The 18,423-nt window shown below is 61.2% G+C and overlaps 2 protein-coding genes across 7 annotated transcripts; both read left to right on the forward strand.

The window, feature by feature from the left end:
- The first annotated feature begins 40 nt into the window (after positions 1 to 40).
- On the forward strand, positions 41 to 8,134 carry YJEFN3 (YjeF N-terminal domain containing 3). Of its 6 annotated transcripts, XM_045991099.1 has the most exons (6): positions 41 to 426; positions 3,836 to 3,944; positions 5,847 to 5,957; positions 6,214 to 6,327; positions 6,409 to 6,559; positions 7,869 to 8,134. In XM_045991099.1, exons 1-6 carry the CDS (start codon positions 368 to 370, stop codon positions 8,075 to 8,077), a joined length of 753 nt encoding a protein of 250 aa, XP_045847055.1. In that variant the 5' UTR covers positions 41 to 367; the 3' UTR covers positions 8,078 to 8,134. The 6 variants fall into 6 exon arrangements, with proteins under 6 accessions (XP_045847055.1, XP_045847051.1, XP_045847053.1 ...); XM_045991095.1 differs by having other exon boundaries at positions 2,670 to 3,944; positions 6,409 to 8,005; XM_045991097.1 differs by having other exon boundaries at positions 6,409 to 8,005.
- Positions 8,135 to 8,780: 646 nt separating this feature from the next.
- On the forward strand, positions 8,781 to 17,503 carry CILP2 (cartilage intermediate layer protein 2). Its single transcript, XM_045991103.1, has 8 exons — positions 8,781 to 8,868; positions 9,861 to 9,959; positions 10,956 to 11,228; positions 11,863 to 12,018; positions 13,064 to 13,342; positions 14,105 to 14,213; positions 14,410 to 14,567; positions 14,809 to 17,503. Exons 1-8 carry the CDS (start codon positions 8,805 to 8,807, stop codon positions 17,142 to 17,144), a joined length of 3,474 nt encoding a protein of 1,157 aa, XP_045847059.1. The 5' UTR covers positions 8,781 to 8,804; the 3' UTR covers positions 17,145 to 17,503.
- Positions 17,504 to 18,423: the final 920 nt, after the last annotated feature.

Below are 18,423 nucleotides of genomic sequence, written 5' to 3' on the forward strand. Positions count from 1 at the left end.
GGCTGGCCACCCAACCCCACACCCTGGGCACATCAGTGAGTGGAGGACCTAAAGAGCAGAGCATGGGACGGAGGGGCGCCAGAGGCGAGGCCCCTTGCTCCCAGGCCGAGACCCCATTTCAGGGGTCCCTGCCTGTCCAGACTTCGTTTCCCTCCATTCCCAAGGCAGCTCCACTCCTGGCACGAAAGGGTTAAGTCAGCCTGCGCCTGCCAGCCAATGGCCGCGCGCAGCGCCTTCGCGGCGCCCGCTGATTGGCGGATGCACAGGGTGGGCGGGGAGGAGGCCCCGTGCCCTGGGATGCTCTTAAAAGGCTGTGGCTGGGGCGCCGGGCTCCGCGCACCAGCTCGCGCACCAGCTCACCTCGGCCATGAGCAGCGCGGCCCGCCAGGACCCAGCGGAGGCGCCGGAGGAGCGGCGTTTCCTCAGGTCAGCCAGGGATGGGGATGCCAAAGACCATGCACGGCAGGGGTGCAGCCTGGAGCCAGAGGCATCATGGGCAGGGCATGACTGGGAGGGGGGTCTCATGGGCTGCATGGATCAGAGGCAGGGGCATGGCCGGGAGGGGGCTTGGGGGTTTCCAAGGCCCATCCCGCATTTCGCATTTCGCTGGAGAGAGGAAGCCTTCAGCCCACTGCTGCCAACACCTCCTAAGCTGCGTTGCCAGGGAAACTGCATCCGCCTCAGGCTCACCCCTAAGTGAATCATTCAGCAGCACCCCTAGAAGCTCTCCCATCACCCCTCAACTCAGTCCAGGCCCACCGCCCCCTTTCCATCCGTCCTGGGGACCCTGGAGCGCCCACCCTTCGTTCCGGAGCTGGGAAGAGCTGAGGTCTTAGCTCCTCAAATGTTCACACCCCTCTTGGTGGCCCACCTGCTACTGTCTCCTGGACCAGAGAAGGAAACTGAGGCCTGGGGGCGGAAACCACTGCCTGAGCCAAGGCTAGGGAGATTTTTGAACCATGGGCCACTTACCAGTAGTTTGCTTGGATTTGGGGTCTCTAGCTGGCAGGTGTGGCTGTGTCTCTCACCTCATCCCGAGTTATGTTGTGTCCTTTAAGGCCCAAGCAGGGCTGTGGACCTCAGTGTAAACCACTGACAGCACATTCATCTGACATCCCCTTGTCTGTCCTCCTGTGCCCACTCTCCACTCAGGTCCTCAGGGCAGATCTTGTCCAGTGACTGGTAGATGTCCAGATTGAGCCTGTAGACCCAGCTCGTCCTAGATAGGAGGAAGCTGGAGCTGTGATTTCACCTGGCGTGGGGGATGGTGGGGCCAGTTATGCAGGGTCTCAAAGTCCATCTGAGGACTGATGGGGCACTGTGGGGTGGGTAGGAGTGGAACGTGGAGAGCAAGGGGAGAGGAGACAATGAGGTTAGAAACATAACAGGTGTGTAGGTGTAGTGAGGAATTTGAATATTCTCCGAATATTGGGGAGCCAAAAGCAGGTTTGAGGCAAGTGGCGATATGATGGTGTTCAGGTTTTCAAAGCCCCCATGGCTCTTGTATGGAGGAGGAGTTTGGGGGCCGGGAGACTGCTGTAGGCAGCCGGGTGAGCAGTGGTGGTGGGCTGGTGGGCAGAGGCCTGAAGATGGAGACGCAGATGGAGCCAAGAGAGCAGGGAGGGTCTGCCATGGGCAACCTGGCCCCAGGGCTTCACCTCCCAAAGAGCCCACTCCTGGAAGCATTTTGGGATAACAGGCCCAGTTCCTTTGAAAGCAAGTCACCTTCTTGGTGCTCTTGGGGAAATCCTCACAGTTCCTTTCATCTGGGGACTGACATCAGGAGAATGAAGAGGCACTTCATAACCAAGCCCCCCACCTCTGGCCAGTCCTACAGTGGCCTCGCCCTGTCCCCCTCCCCAGACCTGCCCTAATTCCCACTCACACCCCACCCAGAGCTGCCAGCATCCCCACCCCCAGCTCCTAGCCTGGACCATCCTCCCCATTATCACTCTAATGACCAGTTAGGCAGGAAGATAATGTTCCAAGTGGTGGCCTGAGGCCAAAGCTTCGGGACAGAGGAAGAAGAGGGATGGGTAATGCTCCCAACGTTCTCATCTTCCCCTCGCCCTCCTGTGGGGGCAGCAGGCAGAGCTGTCACGGGTGAAAGTGGAGGAAGGAGCCACATTTCCAAACACACCTTCTCCAATGTTCTTTCCCGGGAGCTGGGCCAGCCTGCTCTTCATCTGACCCACCACGAGCTCCTTTTCCCCAACTGGTCCTCCAACCTTATCTGAAGTTAGGTGGGGCTGAATCTGGCTCTGGTGGGCTGGGGTGACTCAGGGCATGTGTCCTCCCTGCCCTAAGCCTCAATCTCCCCCATGTGCACAGGCCCCCAAAGTTTCTGACCCAGTTTCTTAGTTTCCCTTGCTCGGCTCCAGCCACACTGGCCTCACTTCTGTCCCTTCCATCTGCCAAGCTCATTCCCACTACAGGACCTTGGCCCTCACTGTTCTTGCATGTGAGTTACCTCCCATAGTGCTCCAGGCCACCTCCTCCAGGAAGCCCACCCTGAGTCCCCCCTCCCGCAGCAGTCTTCATTCCTTACCTATGGTCCTCCCGCTGCCTGGCCTGATCAGGCTGCAAAATTGGCGGGAATGTTGTGGTCTCCCGCTCACAGAATTGAAGGAACCTAAAGATTCATCCCAAGAAACCTCTGTTATCTGTAGGTCTGCCTCTGCTTCTTTGTTCGCACTCTGTATGGCTCTGGAAACAGACACCAAGGGTAGAAGTCTGCTTTCTCACTTGCTTCCTGCAGGACCCTGGGCAAGCCACTTGGCTTCTCTGAGTGGCTAAATATTTTTCAGGCCTGTCTATTACTACTACTACTACTACTCTACTACTACTACTACTACTACTACTAGGGCCCGCTGGGCTAGGGGTAGGTGGTCTTCCCCGCAGGAAAGAGTCCTGGTAGTGGAAGCTGGCATCAGGACATAAACCCTGCCCAGCTGTCCCAACCCCTGATTCTGGAGTGAGGACCATTTCCAATCTTCAATGCCAGGTCTCTCTCTCTGCAGCCACTAAGCCCATGCCCTTTGGAAGGCCCCTAAGCCAGGGCTAGCTTGGTCCTTGCTCTTGGAAGAGTCCAACACTTGGCTGTCATTATCTTGAAATTCTTAAGTAATGGGACCCATGTTTGTATTTTGAAATGAGCCTTGAAAATTATCTAGCCTACCCGGTCTTCACTTTTGCAAAAGAGAAAGCAAAACTCAGATGTGACAGACCCCACAGTCACTTAGGGAGTTGATGGCAGCCCTTCATCTCCAATGAGGAAGCCCCATCTCTCTGGCCACAATTATTGAAGGGTCACCAACAGGTCTGATAGCTGTGGGCTCCCTATCCCCCCTCCCTAAGTGAGCCATCTAACTCCACCTCCCTCAGGCACCACCTCCCCCAGCCCAGTCGGCCCCCTCCAGTATTCTGGAGTTTGCCGCTTGTTTTCCCCTGCATGAAAGTCGTCCATCACCCTTATCAGTCTCTCCCGCCGCATTCCTCCTCCTGGGTTCTTCCCGCGGCGGGGGAAGGGGTGGGAAGTGGACGGGGGCGGGGGCGGGGAGTGCTTCTGGGCGGAGCTCCAGTCTCCCGCTTTGGGGCTGTAGAACATGCGCCGCCGAGCGTTCCTCGACCACCAGAGGGCGCCCGTGCCTTGGGCTTCGGCTTAAACCTTCTACAGATCCACTCTACCGCATGCCTGTCTAATGGGGAAACTGAGGTTGGAGGTGGCGCTAGGGCCTGGTTGGGAACGTTGGTGGAACGTTACTGGTTCCATCCGAGCCTCTCTAAGTCTTTCTCTCTCTGTGTCTTTGAGCGTCTCTCCCCACTCTGTCCCCAGCACTGCGGAGGCGGCCGCCCTGGAGCGCGAGTTACTGGAGGATTACCGCTTTGGGCGGCAGCAGCTGGTGGAGTTGTGTGGCCATGCTAGTGCTGTGGCTGTGACCAAGGTATACGACCCCTGATCCTTGACCTTGACCCCATCCAGATGGCCAGGCCCCCCCCCTCCCCCCCCGCCCCCCCCCACCCGCCCCCACCCGGAGCCGAGGCCTAGCTAGCTGCATGACCCGGGTGGCCAGAATGGTTCAGGAAGCCCCTTTTTGTGTGGAGCTTCTCCAGCCCATCACTTAGATGGGGAAACTGAGGCCTGGAGAGGCCCATCGCTGGTCTAGAAGGCAGGGGCCCAAGACCCCAGTGTCAGTGAGGGTCAGGGTAGAGATAGGAGTCCCCAAAGACTCGGAGGCTGAGGCTGCAGCAGGATGCTCCTGGGTCCCTTCGTGCCCAACCACCTTTGCCATCTCCTGGATCTCAGTGAGGGACACCTCGGTTCCTGAAGGTGGAGTGCTTCCAAATAACCCCACGCTGCAGATGGGGAAACTGAGGTCCAGGTGCAGGGAGTGGCCTGCAAAGGGTAGGTCCCAGGTGGTAAGTAAGCAGAACTGTCTGGATCTGGGGCAAAGCCCCAGTTTCGAGGTACCTCCAAAGGACACGACAGTAATAAGTGATGACGACGCTGCCTTCCAGTGCTTTTGGCCACGGGTGTCAAACCGCGGGCCTGTTTCCTCCAAAACAAGCGAAATAAACTGACACCAGTTAATAAACCCAAATGCCTTAGTGAAGTGCCCCGTGGTGTCAGGGCTCCAGCACATAACCTTTCTCTTCCTGCTGGTCTTCCTCCCCTTCTTGTCACCACTGCCGACTTCCATTAAACACATTTACGTAGGCTCAGGTTTTCTGTTTTTGTTTTTGTTTTTAAGCGTTACTTTTTCCAAATGGAACCTATCCTGGGCAAAACTCCTGCAGGAGAAGGAAATGATGACAATCAAAGCCCCACCAGTAAACCCAGCGGGGTAAACTCTTGCCTAGTCCTTGCCGACCGAACGGTCGTTTGGTTTTGCCCTGAAAGCCCCAAGTCTGTCTAGAAGGCCCTCTGCCCCAGCCAGCCCAGACATCATTGCCCTCCCCTGGCCTCTGGTCTCAGGCTCTGGGCCTGGCATGGTGGGGTCACAGCACCCTCGGGGTGGGTCAGGACCTCACTGAGACCTTGGGGAGAATTAAAAAAAAAAAGGAGTACCTAGCCCTTTGAGTAACTGGAGGTTAGAGTACGGCCAGGCCCCTGGGGCCCCTGTATCAGGCCCCATGAGCCTGTCAGTGCCATGGTCATTCCTGTCCGATAGAGGCCAAAGGAGCCTGGGAGAGGACAGGGGGCTGAGGCCATGCAGAGAATCAGGGCAGGGCTGAGACCAGAACACCAGTGCTCCGAACTTGCATTAAAGAAACAGAGGCACAGGCCCACAGAGACACAGAGAGTCCGGGAGATAGAGACAGAGACAAAGAGAGACAAAGAGATGCAAGCACCAAAGGACTACAGAGAGACAGATGGGGATAGACACAGTCAGAGACACAGAGGAAGGTGACGTGACAGCAGAGGCAGATGGAGAGAGACAGGGCACCTTGGGTAGGAAAAGTAACCCCCCCACACACACACCCCCAGCTTTGGGGCCTCCGGGAGGGGGTGAGGCCTGGAAACGTGGGCGGGGGAGGGGCAGCCACTGCGGTGGAAAAAGGTGGAAGAATGTCTGCAACTCAGGCCGAGGATAAACAAACCGCACTCCGGGCGCCGGGTGGTGGCAGAAGGCACGTTTTCCTGCTCCAGCTTGGCAGAGCCTGAAGCAGGGACTCTGCATCTCCAAGGAGGAGCCCGAGGCCTCCAGAGGCCATGCCCTTTGCCCACAGTACCTCTTCTCTATGCCCATGCCCCTCCCTTCTGCTACTCCAGGCCTCAGTTTCCCCACCCAAACAAGGAGGAATTCCAGACATCATGCCTTTGCCTTTGCTGTGCCCCCTGCCAGGTGTTCCCCTTGCCTTCTCTCTCCCGGAAGCAGAGGACAGTGCTGGTCGTGTGTGGCCCGGAGCAGAACGGGGCGGTGGGGCTGGTCTGTGCGCGGCACCTGCGGATGTTTGTGAGTAGCTAGGACCCCCTCGGCCTCCCAGGGTCACCCCCTTAACCCTATCCTGGCAGAAATTGCTTCCTTCTCTTGACAGTGTCTCTGGGGGACACTGAGGCTGGAGAGGTGACAGAATAAGCCCAGTGCTTGCCCCAGGCAGGGTCTTCTGCCTGGTATCCAGGTCTGGGGGCTAAGGCCCAGCAGGAAGCCTGGAAGGGCCCCCAGCGCTGACTCCGTTCTGTGGTCCCCATGCCCCACCCCGCCAAACCAGGAGTACGAACCCACCATCTTCTACCCTACACGGTCACTGGATGGGCTGCACCAGGACCTGACTACTCAGTGTGAGAAGATGGACATCCCCTTCCTGTCCTATTTGCCCACGGAGGTCAGCGCTTGGTGGCGAACGATGGGGGGAAGAAGGGGATGGTGCCCAAAGGCTGCCCCCTAACCCTGCCTGCTCTCTCAGGTCCAGCTCATCAACGATGCCTATGGGCTGGTGGTGGACGCCGTGCTGGGCCCTGGTGTGCAGCCAGGAGAGATCGGGGGCCCCTGCACGCGGGCGCTGGCCACACTCAAGCTGCTGTCCATCCCCCTTGTGAGCCTGGACATTCCCTCAGGCATGCCAGGCAGAAAGGGGGGTCTGTGGGGGGCTTTGGTGGGGGCCCTCTGCACCCCAGCTTCTGGTGGCCCCAGCCTGTCTCTGAGCCTCAGTTTCCCTTGCATGGATGGCTTCTGCACTCTGGGTGAGGGTCATGCCCATCCCTCAGAGAGGGAAGACCGAGGCTGCTGCCCAGGTGATCCCCTGTCCCATCCTCCCCCCACCCAGCCCAGCATGCCCGCTGCCCACCCTGGCCCAGTTGCCTGGGCAGACGTGAGCTCACTCGGCAAAGGCCTCACCCATCCTGGCCGCCGCCCCACGCCTGTTGGAGCCATTAGGCGACGGGCAGACGGAACAAACAGCTGCTGGCCAGCCGGACCCTCCACGGGGGTGGCCACACTCAGGGGATGTCCCCCAGATTGCAAGACCTCAGGGCCATCCCATCAGGGTGCCACAGAGCGGGGGCTTAGCTACAGAGAGATGGGCTGTCTGGTCTGAGTGTGGAGACAAGGGTCACAGAAGGAAGAATTAAAGTCTGAGGGAGGAGGCTTTAAGTTAGTGGCTCCAGACTCTGATCACAAGCAGAGCAGAAGGCAAGGCCCCTAGTCTGAAGGAAGAGGCTCATTTGAGAGGCAGTAGAGGCTGGGGCACAGTGAAGGAGGAGGTGGGGTCCTGTCAAAAGGCAAGAGCTAGTCTGAGGGCGAAGACAGAGATGTCAGAGGGAAGAGTCTCTAGTCAGAAGGAGGATGATGAACACTCAGGCCACATTCTGTCAGAGACATTCTGTCTGTAAGGGGACAGATCTTATGGGGGAGGCCTGCCTAAGGATGGAGGCAAGTCCTCTGCCTGGAGAATGGGGATCTGTTAGAGGGGGAAGGCTGGCTAGGAAGCCCCAAAGGAAAGAGCATCTAGCCTAAGTGGGGAAGCTCAAGACTGATAGGGGGTAATGGGGACAGATGCTGGGTCAGAAGGCAGAGGCATGCATGGGTCTGACTGGGAAAGGGCAGCAAGTGGAAATGATGGACTCTAAAGGCAGAGGCTGAGTCAGATAGAGAAGAAAAAATTAGTAGCGTGAGGGGAGCAGGGGCAGAAAAGTATGAGGGCAGACGATCTGGTCAGAGGAGGAGGGAAACATCTCCAAGGAGAGGGAGACACTGGTCTGAGGGCGGAGGCCCAGTTCTGTGGGGAGGCAGGTCTGACCAAGACGCACGTGTCAGAGAGCAGAGGCTGGGTCTGATGGGGAAGGAGAAGTGGGTGGTGAGCAGGCAAGTCTCTGAAGCACCCCTCCCAGCTCCCGATTCCCTCCCCTCCCGCCCCGCTTCCCTCAGGCTGGGACGCGGAGACGGGCGGCGGTGACACCGAGGATGGGCTCCGGCCCGACGTGCTGGTATCGCTCGCAGCGCCCAAGCCCTGCGCCGGCCGCTTCTCCGGCCGCCACCACTTCGTGGCCGGCAGGTTCGTGCCCGAGGACGTGCGCCGAAAGTTCGCTCTGCGCCTGCCGGGATACACCGGCACCGACTGCGTCGCGGCGCTGTGACCGCGCCCGCACCCTGGCGGCTTGGACCCGCGCCAATAAACAGACGTCCCACCACCACCTCGCCTCCTCCTTCTCTGTGCGCCGGGTCCGCCGCCCGGGGGGCAGCCTCGGAAAGGGAACTGCCCCCGTCCCCCACAGCGCAGGCGTCCCCCAGAGCGCAGGCCGGAGGGACGGAGGGTAGTCGTCGAGGGGGACTTCCCCGTTGGCCGAGAAAACTAGCGCCAGAAGAGTAGAGGGTAGATTCAGGGTGGGACTTCCAGCCTGCTCGGGGTGGCCTAACGCCAACGGGGTTGAAGTTAGACCCGATGGAGGATTTCTCGCCGCCTAAAGGGCTGCCTAAAGCGTGAGTGTTTGGGCAGCTTCAGGCGCGAGTCCAGGAGAGGCACGTCCCACAGGCAGCTTGGGACCCAAGGTGGAGAATGGAGTGGGTTGAGGGAGGGACTTCCAGCTGGCGACAGGGGGTGGGGGGAGGCGGGGGGAATGCAGGCCAGCCTGAGGGCGGAGGCACAGCCGGACGCACCGAAGGGGGCGACCCGGAGAGGTTGCTAGCGCACCGAAGTCACCCATGGCCAGGGAGCTTGGCTCCGGCGGGGCGTGGCCTGGGCGGGGCGTGGCCTGCGGTCCCCTCCCGCCCCCACCCTCAGCCCCAGCGGCCGCCCGACCCGCGGGAGTCAGATCCGCGCGCGCCGCGGAGCCCGGACCCTCCCTCGGACGCTCGGACCCGGCCATGGCATCACTGCCGCCACTACTCTGCCTCTTTGTCGCCGCCGCGCACCTGGCGGGGGCTCGAGGTGAGGCGCCCCCTGACCCCAGCCCAGACCCCTAGGCGCCCTGGCAGCCCGCCTGGCTTGCAGCCCCTTCCGGAGAGAGAACCTGGGGATCCGCTCGCAACCGCAGGCCCGGGTCCCCCTGGAGTGGGGGGCATCGGGGAGACGGTCCCTTGGGGAGGGGAGGAAACCTCTCTGTTCTTTTCCCCCCTCAAAGAGAAGTAGGGGCACTTGGAATATGGATATGAACCTTAGGTTCCCCTGGGTTCCCTGGGTACCCCAAGGGGCCTGTCTCAGCCCTAGCATTTGGATTCTGAAGTACCCGATACTGGCCCAGGATTAAGGGGTCTGAGCTGTCCCCTCTCACATAACTCCTCTCCTCCTCCACACACACACACACACCGTTTAGAAAAACTCCCATCTCTGGAACACCCAGTGGAGAGGGCACTGGATCCATTTCTCAGATGAAACAGACTGAGACACAGACAGGGAAGGGACTTGTCTGAGGTCATCGTCCAGCCTGGCTATCTTAGATAACTCAAGGTCAGAGACGCCAGGTTGGATTCCAACGACTTCCCAATGCCAGCTGGGGCCCCAAGTGAAGGGATGGAAGGTACACGGAGGGAGGGACTTCCAGCCAGCAAATGGATGAAGGGGAATGCAGAGTTACCACCAACTGAGCTCACAGCCACTGAGTACACTCAGGGAGAACTGGGTCTGGGGAGCAGAGCAGATGCACAGATTTCCCCAGTCCATGGCATCTGGGCCAGGGGAGAGAGAGGGATGGGGCTGCAGAAGATTGGGGGTAGGGGGCACAGGGAGGCTTCGCCTGGAAGGGGAGGGGGAGGTCCTGCATTCCTTGGGGTCAGCCAGAGTTAGCTTCTGGCTTCTCAGAGCCTCAGTTTTCTTCCCTGTGAAATGGGGATGATCATGAGAGCACCTTGCACAGAAGCAGCTCACAGAAGTCTCCATCAGCATGCTTCCTTCCCCTTTCACACTCCTCACCCTATCCACAGTCACCAGCCCCCCTGAGGAGCCCATAGCAACTGCCTGGGGCTTTGAAGGTCCATCACTGCGCCCTGGACAGTCCTCACCAGCCCTGGAGGACTGGGAAGGTGAGTCATCCTGGGTCCAAGTCCTGACTCTGCTGTGGACTTACTGTGCGAGCTCTGACTGGTGGGGTCATGTGAGGACAAGACACAAGAGGTAGAAGGGCCCCATACCATCCTGGTCCCTGGACATGGTGGCCCCTGGCATAGGTGTCCCAAGAGGTCTAAATTTTGGAAGCAGAGGGGTGAGAGTTCAGGCTGTTTGTCAAGGAGGAAACCAATGGAGGGTGTGTGGGGGGGGTGCCTCCTCCCCCCTACTGGAAGCAGCATGCAGGGTGCTTCCAGTAGATTCCAGACCTCTAGTTTTGGAACCTGGGTTTCTAGTTTCCTAGCTGGGAAATTCACTGTCAATTCAGGAAAGGAGTGAGCACCCCCTAGTGGTGGTGGGGGGGAGGTTTAATGGAAGCGAATCTGAGCTCTGGGAGGCCAGGCCCTTCCAACCTGTGGCTTCTGTGAAACAGAGGTTGCCTGGTGGGTTTCCCAGGCAGTGAGCAAGGGCCCAGCTGGCTCTGACCTGGAGTGGCCAGGCGATGAAAAGCCACAGCTAGGGCTGGTCTCAGGCCCAACTCCTCCTGCTGCCCTTGTACCTCCTCACACCTCAGGGGTTCTGAATTCTGAGATGGGGGCAGGCTCAATTCTAAGGCTGGGGACTGGGGAGACAGTGGCAAGATGTCAGCGTGGCAAAATGTCAGCCTGCACCAATGGGCAAGCTCAAGAATTGGGCAGCAGAACTGGGGCTGGTGCTAGGGGAGGCCAAACCCCCACTCTCGCCCCCCCGGGATCCCTTTATAACTCGTTCTGCCCGAGTACCCTGCATCTGGGCGGGGTCATGGGTGGGCTGCGTCAGCCCGCGCGCACTGGGTGTGGGGTGACCATTTTAGACAGCAGGGTAAGGCCCTTACCTCGGAGATGGGGGTGGGTAGGCAGCTTCCCGGGCCCCTGCATGCACTGATGGGGCCCGACAGGCTGCGGCCCGGGTCCCAGCGCATGCGGTTCCCGCAGAGGCCAGCGAGTGGACGTCCTGGTTCAACGTGGACCACCCCGGCGGCGACGGCGACTTCGAGAGCCTGGCTGCCATCCGCTTCTATTACGGACCAGCGCGCGTGTGCCCGCGACCGCTGGCGCTAGAGGCGCGCACCACGGACTGGGCCCTGCCATCCACTGTAGGCGAGCGCGTGCACTTGAACCCCACGCGAGGTTTTTGGTGCCTCAACCGCGAGCAGCCCCGCGGCCGCCGCTGCTCCAACTACCATGTGCGCTTCCGGTGCCCTCTCGGTGAGGGCGGGGCCTGGGGCGGGGCCTGCGACGGGTGGGCGGGTCTAGGGAGAGGGCGGGCTCGCGAGCAGTCAGGCTGAGGAGGGGGCGGGGATTGGCCGGGATGGATCATAGGTGGGTGGAGCCTGAATGAATGGTACCGGAGGAAGGGGCTGGGCTGTGGGGGGGGTGGGCGTGGTTAGGAAGAGGCCTCTGGAGCAGGCAAAATCAGATAGGGGCGGGGCTTTCGAAGGGAGGGGCTGCCAATAGAGGCCCAGGTGGGTCACAGGAGGGATCCCCCCAGGAGCCCATTTCCCTCCTGCTGCCCTCATTTGTTCATCTGTCACTCCGTTCTGTGGGGGCGTGTTTTGACCCCAACTATGTGAGGGATGCAGGGAGAAGAGCAGGGCTAACTTCGGGGAGCTCATCTGGGGTTGGGGGAAGTGGGGCGGTGCCTCAACTGCGCCTTCAACAGGTGCGCCTGGGGAACAACTGATGGGGGCAGTGGGCAGGGCCTCTGTCTGCGGTATCGCCACCCTCGGATGAACATGGTGGGGGCACCCTCCAGTCCCACATTGTTACCAGATTTCCAAAGAGGCGCAGTCCCTGGGGTGGGCGGGCGCCTCACCTTCACCCCTCTCCACCCTTACCGCAGAGGCCACGTGGGGCGCGTGGGGCCCGTGGGGTCCCTGTTCAGGGAGCTGCGGGCCAGGGCGTCGCTTGCGCCGCCGTCGCTGCCCAAGCCCGGCTGGGGATGCGTGTCCGGGGCGTCCCGTGGAGGCTCAGAAGTGTGTAAGGCCTACATGTCCAGGTAGGAGGGATGGGGCCTGGAGGAAAGTGTTGAGTTAGAGGCGGGGGCTGGATGCGGCCAGTTTTGAAGGGTACTTGGGGGGCAGAGACAGGTTGGGATGGAGCCTGATGGGGCAGAGGGGTGGAAGGGAAGAGGTGGGTCCTGGAGGGCCAGAACTTGGACCGCATGGAGACCGGCCCTTCTTCCTTTCTGGGGCCCCGAGGAGCATTGGTGAATGTGTACATCTGGATGGGTGGATGCCTTGAGGGTCGCGTCCAGGCGTGTGTGGATCCAGTGGGCATTACCTTGGATGCACCGCTAAGTGTCTGTATGGCCTCCGGGATGCGGACACACACAGAAGCTGGCTCACGTACCCGGGTGCACACGCATAACATTCACAGCCCCCGCCGGCCCCGACGCCCACGCGGACACGCGCTCACACCCTGGCAGACACCATGCCCAAGCCCTCCCAGGGCCAGACACCAGGCCAGCCAGGAGGCGACTGGAAATTCCGATCCGCCTGGGCTCCACAAACACGGTCTGGAGACTGTACCCGCAGAGCCCATGGCAGGGTGGGGGAGCACGGTGGCCAATGGGGTAGTGGGGTCCCCACCCTACCCCGCCTGGCTCTGCTCTCCTGACGCCTCTGCCCTGAAGTTTCCAAGCGGAATTTTCCATTTTATGGAGAAACCGCAGGATTGGGAGAGGGAGGGAGATGTTCTGAGCCCAAGACCCAACCCCTAAACAGGCCCCCAGCCCCTGCTGGACACTTTCTTTCCTGCTGGAAGGAGCCTCTCTGTCTTGTGAGAGTGACCTCTCCTGTCCCCTCCTCCAGGGCATTTCCCCCATCCCTCGGACCACAGGTCCCTCCCTCTGCTCCAGTTCTGACTACTCAACCACATATCCCCACTCACACTAAGGGTTGTTCCAAGCAGAGCCATGCTGAGGCCTCTGAGGGGCACAAAGGGGAGTGTCTTGGCATCTTTGCTGAGTGACTGAGTGGACGGCCCACCCCAGGAGGGCGTGAAGAGGCTCCCCTGTCCCTCTGCTTCCCTGTGTCCCCCAGGGTGCAGCTCCAAGACCTGCAGGTGCCCTGAGCACATCCTCCTGGGCTTGGTGGTCACCCCATCTGGGCGTCCGCTGCCAGGAGCCAGGGTCTCCCTGAGAGACTGGTCTGGCACTACGGCCATCACTGATGCCCATGGAACCTTCCGGATGCCTGGAGTCTGCGCCAGTAGCCGGGCCAACGTCAGTGCCCAGATGGATGGCTTCTCTGCAGGCCTGGGCCAGGCCCAGGCCAATGGCTCCATCTCTGCTGTGGTCACTGTTGTCCTTAATAAGTTGGGTAAGTGCCTCCTGGCAAGGAGGGTGAGGGGGCTCCTGAGAAGCTAAGAAGGAAATTCTGGATGACGCCAAGTACTTTGGAGGATGCGATGCAGCATGAGGTCACTGGGGAAGAAATAAGATGTGACATGGACACTGGAGAAGGCGTAACCCTAAATAGGGTGCCATGGAGGGAGTGAATAAAATGTGAGACATTGGAGAAGGTACGAGGCGAGACAGGGACTTGCAGAGGGAAGCATTAAGATGGGGGCAGTCAGATTAGTTGGCTCAGTCAGTTAAGTGACTCTTGATTTTGGCTCGGGCCATGTTCTCAGAGTCATGAGATCAAGCCCCAACCTGGGCTCCACTGGGAGCGTGGAGCCTGCTTACCATTCTCTCTCTTCTTCTCCTTCTGCCCCTCCCTGCTCACAAATTCTCTTTCTCTTAAAAAAAAAAAAAAAAAAAAAAAAAAAAGAAAGAAAGAAAAAATGGGGCACGATTTTGGGGCACCTGGCTGGCTCAGTGGGCAGACCATGTGATTCTTGATCTCAGGGTTATGAGTTCCAGCCCCACGTTGGGCACAGAGCCTACTTAAAATGTAAAGAAAAGATGGGGCGCCATTTTGAGCAGCCTTGGGATGAAATTGAATGAGGAGGTCATCGGAAGAGTTGTAGGTGAAACAGGGCATCCCTGGAAGGGAAAGATGGGGCCCTGCCTTTGGGAAGGGTGATTGGGAAAAGTTGGGATGGGGCAGGGCCCTGACCTTTGCCACCTTTGCCCCCAGAGAAACCCTACCTGGTGAAGCACCCCGAGTCCCGAGTGCGAGAGGCGGGACAGAATGTAACCTTCTGCTGCAAGGCTTCGGGCATCCCCCTGCCCAAGAAGTACTCCTGGTGAGTGCCCTGCCCCATGCCCAGGGGCCTTGCACCCAGCATTGTGGTTCCACTGGGTTTCCCCTGATAACGTGGTGCCTCGGAGACTGGGACGTGGCTGCTCTGCAACCTTCCTGGGCTTTGTGTGGGGCTGCGGACAGGTGCAGCCCCTTCCCTACGCCAAGGGCCTCCATGGTATTGCCCATCTGCCACCCAGGTTCCACAACGGGACCCTGCTGGACAGGCGAGAACACAGGTACGGGACCCATCTGGAGCTGCGGGGGCTGCGGCCAGACCAGGCAGGCACCTACCACTGCAAAGCATGGAATGATGCAGGGGCTGTGCGCTCGGGTACTGCCCGCCTCACTGTGCTTGGTGAGCACCCTTGGCCCCCCCAACCTTGAGCATGCTCTGAAACTGAACTGAGACCTAACAACAGCCAAAGTCAACCCCAAATGGAGTCCCAACTTTAGACGGCTCTCTTTCCATGCCAAGTCTGATCCCAGGCCGCCACCGAACCCCTGGGTTGAGTCCTGACCCCAGTCCAGGCCCCCAAACTTTGACTCAAATGGAAACCTCCCTCTACCTCTGATCTGATTGATTTCTCACTCTGCAGCCCCCGGCCAGCCAGCCTGCAATCCCCAGCCCCGAGAGCACCTGATCAAGCTCCCAGATGACTGTGGTCCGTCTGGCAGTGGCCCCACCTACTTGGATGTGGGGCTCTGCCCTGACACCGCGTGCCCCAGCCCCGCAGGCTCCAGCCCCCGGTGTGGGGACACAGGCTCCCGCTGCTGCTCTGTTCGCCGCCTGGAGAGCAGGGAAATCCACTGCTCCAACTATGTCCTCCCGGTCAAGGTGGTGGCTGAGTGTGGCTGCCAGAAATGTCTGCCCCCTCGGGGACTGGTACGGGGACGTGTGCTGGCTTCGGACTCAGGGGAACCCCTGAGCTTCGCCCAGATCCTGCTAGGCCAGGAGCCCATCGGATTCACCTCCTACCAGGGTGACTTCACCCTGGAGGTGCCTCCCTCCACACAGCGGCTGGTGGTAACTTTCGTGGACCCCAGTGGGGAGTTCATGGACACTGTCAGAGTCCTGCCTTTCGACCCTCGAGGGGGCGGCGTGTACCATGACGTCAAGGCCATGCGGAAGAAAGCCCCCGTCATCTTGGATGCCAGCGAGAGCAACACAATCCCTCTTGGGGAGCTGGAAGACGAGGCCCCACTGGGCGAGCTGGTCCTTCCCGCCGGAGCCTTCCGCAGAGCCGACGGCGAACCCTACACGGGGGCTGTGGAGGCCCGGGTGACGTTCGTGGACCCCCGAGATCTCACCTCGGCGGCCGCCGCCCCCAGTGACCTGCGCTTTGCGGACAGTGACGGTGAGCTGGCCCCGCTGCGCACCTACGGCATGTTCTCGGTGGACCTCCGCGCCGCCGGCTCCGCGGAGCAGCTGCAGGCGGGGCCCGTGGCGGTGCGCGTGAACGCCGGCCAGATCCGCATGGCGGGCCACGCGGAGGCCCTCAAGCTGTGGTCGCTGAACCCTGACACAGGCCTGTGGGAGGAGGAGAGCGGCTTCCAGCGGGAGGGGTCGGCAGCCCCTCGGGTCCGCCGGGAGGAGCGGGTCTTCCTGGTGGGCAACGTGGAGATCCGCGAGCGGCGTCTGTTCAACCTGGACGTCCCCGAGCGCCGCCGCTGCTTCGTGAAGGTGCGCGCCTACGCCAACGACAAGTTCACCCCCAGCGAGCAGGTGGAGGGCGTGGTGGTCACGCTGGTCAACCTGGAGCCCGCCCCTGGCTACTCGGCCAACCCCCGTGCCTGGGGCCGCTTCGACAGCGCGGTCACCGGCCCCAACGGCGCCTGCCTCCCCGCCTTCTGCGACGCGGACCGGCCCGACGCCTACACCGCGCTGGTCACCGCCACGCTGGGCGGGGAGGAGCTGGAGCCCGCCCCCTCCCGGCCCCGCCCGCTCGCGGCCACCGTGGGCGTGGCCCAGCCCTACCTGGACAGGCTGGGGTACAGGCGCACGGACCACGACGACCCGGCGCTCAAACGCAACGGCTTCCGCATCAACCTGGCGAAACCCAGGCCGGGCGACCCCGCCGAGGCCAAGGGCCCGGTGTACCCGTGGCGCAGCCTGCGGGAATGCCAGGACGCCCCGGTGACCGCCAGCCACTTCCGCTTCGCGCGCGTGGAGGCCGACAAATACGAGTACAACGTGGTCCCGTTCCGCGAGGGCGCGCCGGCCTCCTGGACTGGAGACCTCCTGGCCTGGTGGCCCAACCCCCAGGAGTTCCGGGCCTGCTTCCTCAAAGTGAAGATCCAGGGTTCCCAGGAGTACATGGTCCGGGCGCACAACGCGGGGGGCAGCCACCCGCGAACCCAGGGCCAGCTCTATGGGCTCCGGGATGCCCGCAGTGTCCGAGACCCCGAGCGCCCCGGCACATCCGCCGCCTGCGTGGAGTTCAAGTGCAGCGGGATGCTCTTCGACCAGCGTCAGGTGGACAGGACGCTGGTGACCATAATGCCCCAGGGCAGCTGCCGCCGTGTGGCGGTCAACGGGCTCCTGCGGGATTACTTGGCGCGGCACCCCCCACCTGCCCCGGCTGACGACCCCACGGCCTTCAGCATGCTGGCCCCACTGGACCCTCTGGGTCACAACTACGGTGTCTACACGGTCACCGACCAGAGCCCGAGGCTGGCCAAGGAGATTGCCATCGGCCGCTGCTTTGATGGCTCCTCTGACGGCTTCTCTCGGGAGATGAAGGCCGACGCTGGCACAGCGGTCACCTTCCAGTGTCGGGAGCCGCCAGCCGGCCGGCCTAGCCTCTTCCAGAGGTTGCTGGAGGCCCCGGCAACAGCGCTTGGTGACATCCGCAGGGAGATGGGCCAGGCAGCCCGGGCACAGGCTCAAACCACAGGTCGCCTCCGTACCCGCCGGGGCAGGGCCCGGCAGTGACCTGGGCTCCCAGCCTCACTCCTCTGCCTTGCCCTGGACTCCTCTGTACCTGGGAAGTCTCAGCCCCCTTCCCTACATGCTTCCTTCCCCCAGGTTTCTGGGTGCCCCCCTCCTCCCTGCCCAGAATTCAGAGTCAAGACCTAGGAGTGTCTGATGGTGGAAATGCCAGGCAGGGGACTGTTGCTGTGTGACACAGAATGGCGTTCTTCCTGATGGCAGGAGCCAGCATCCTGGGAGACCATCGGGCATCTGATTGAGGCCCGGGGGGGATTTGCTCCCAGCTTGCATGCTGGCTCTGATTTTATGTATGTTTTGACCTTGATTTCAGATATTTTGCCCCTTGAGATTTCCGACTGTTGCCTGAAGCACCCTCTCTGTGTCGCTGAGCTGGGTGCTATGTTGGTTCCTCTGCCCCAAGCTTTGTTCTAGGGGTTATTTATTGAAACGAAGCCCATGGGGCTGGTCAAGGGGTTCAGGGGGGGCGGTGTCCTGGCCCAGTGAACGTCGGGCAGGGGCTTCTTGGTTCCCGGGGCTGAGGGGCACAATTCTCACAGGTTTGGTGCTTGGAGACCCCCCCACTCCCAGGGGGGTTGGGGCAGGGAATCAATTAAAGATGCTTCATTTTCAACTCATGGTGTCGGTCTTGGGGCGTGAAGTTGGAGACTGGGGCTGCTGGCCCCAGACCTTGGCAAGCAGATACCCGGACACGAGTATGCGAGCTGCTCAGAGGACTTGGCCAGGTCCCAGATGGGCCTCAGGCTGGCCTGTGGGTCTTGGCTGAGGCGCGCAGAAGTGTGTCTGTGACACGTGTGTGCAGAGCCGCCTCGTGGGCAGCCCGAGCCTGTGCAGCCCTGACCGCTGAACACGGTAGCAGCTGCTGCCTTGGCCTTCTCCTCTGAGCCTGGCTGTGGCCAGCGGCTCCCATCTGGCCCCACGCCCGAGGGCTGCAATGGGCAGGGAGGGGGCCCTGGCAAGGGCGCAGGCCCCCAGGCGGCAGCAGCCGAGGCTGCTCTGGACTTCTCAGCCAGGGCCACGCTGCCCCGGCCTCTGCCCCACCCATTGAGGCCCGGCCACGCCTTGGCCACATGGTGACCAGGCTGCCCAAGGCCACGGCCCCAGGCCCTCTCCCTCCACAGGACTGGGGCTGGAGGTGGCAGGACGCTGTGGCTGGCTCTCGGCATCCACCAGCCCTCCCGGCACCCCGTGGCGCAGGCGCTGTTCTGACCACATCCCCACTTTCCAGACAGAGAAACTGAGCCCCCAAAAGGAGAAGCGAAGG

This window comes from Meles meles, chromosome 20 (assembly GCF_922984935.1).
Source record: "Meles meles chromosome 20, mMelMel3.1 paternal haplotype, whole genome shotgun sequence".
NCBI lineage: Eukaryota > Metazoa > Chordata > Mammalia > Carnivora > Mustelidae > Meles > Meles meles.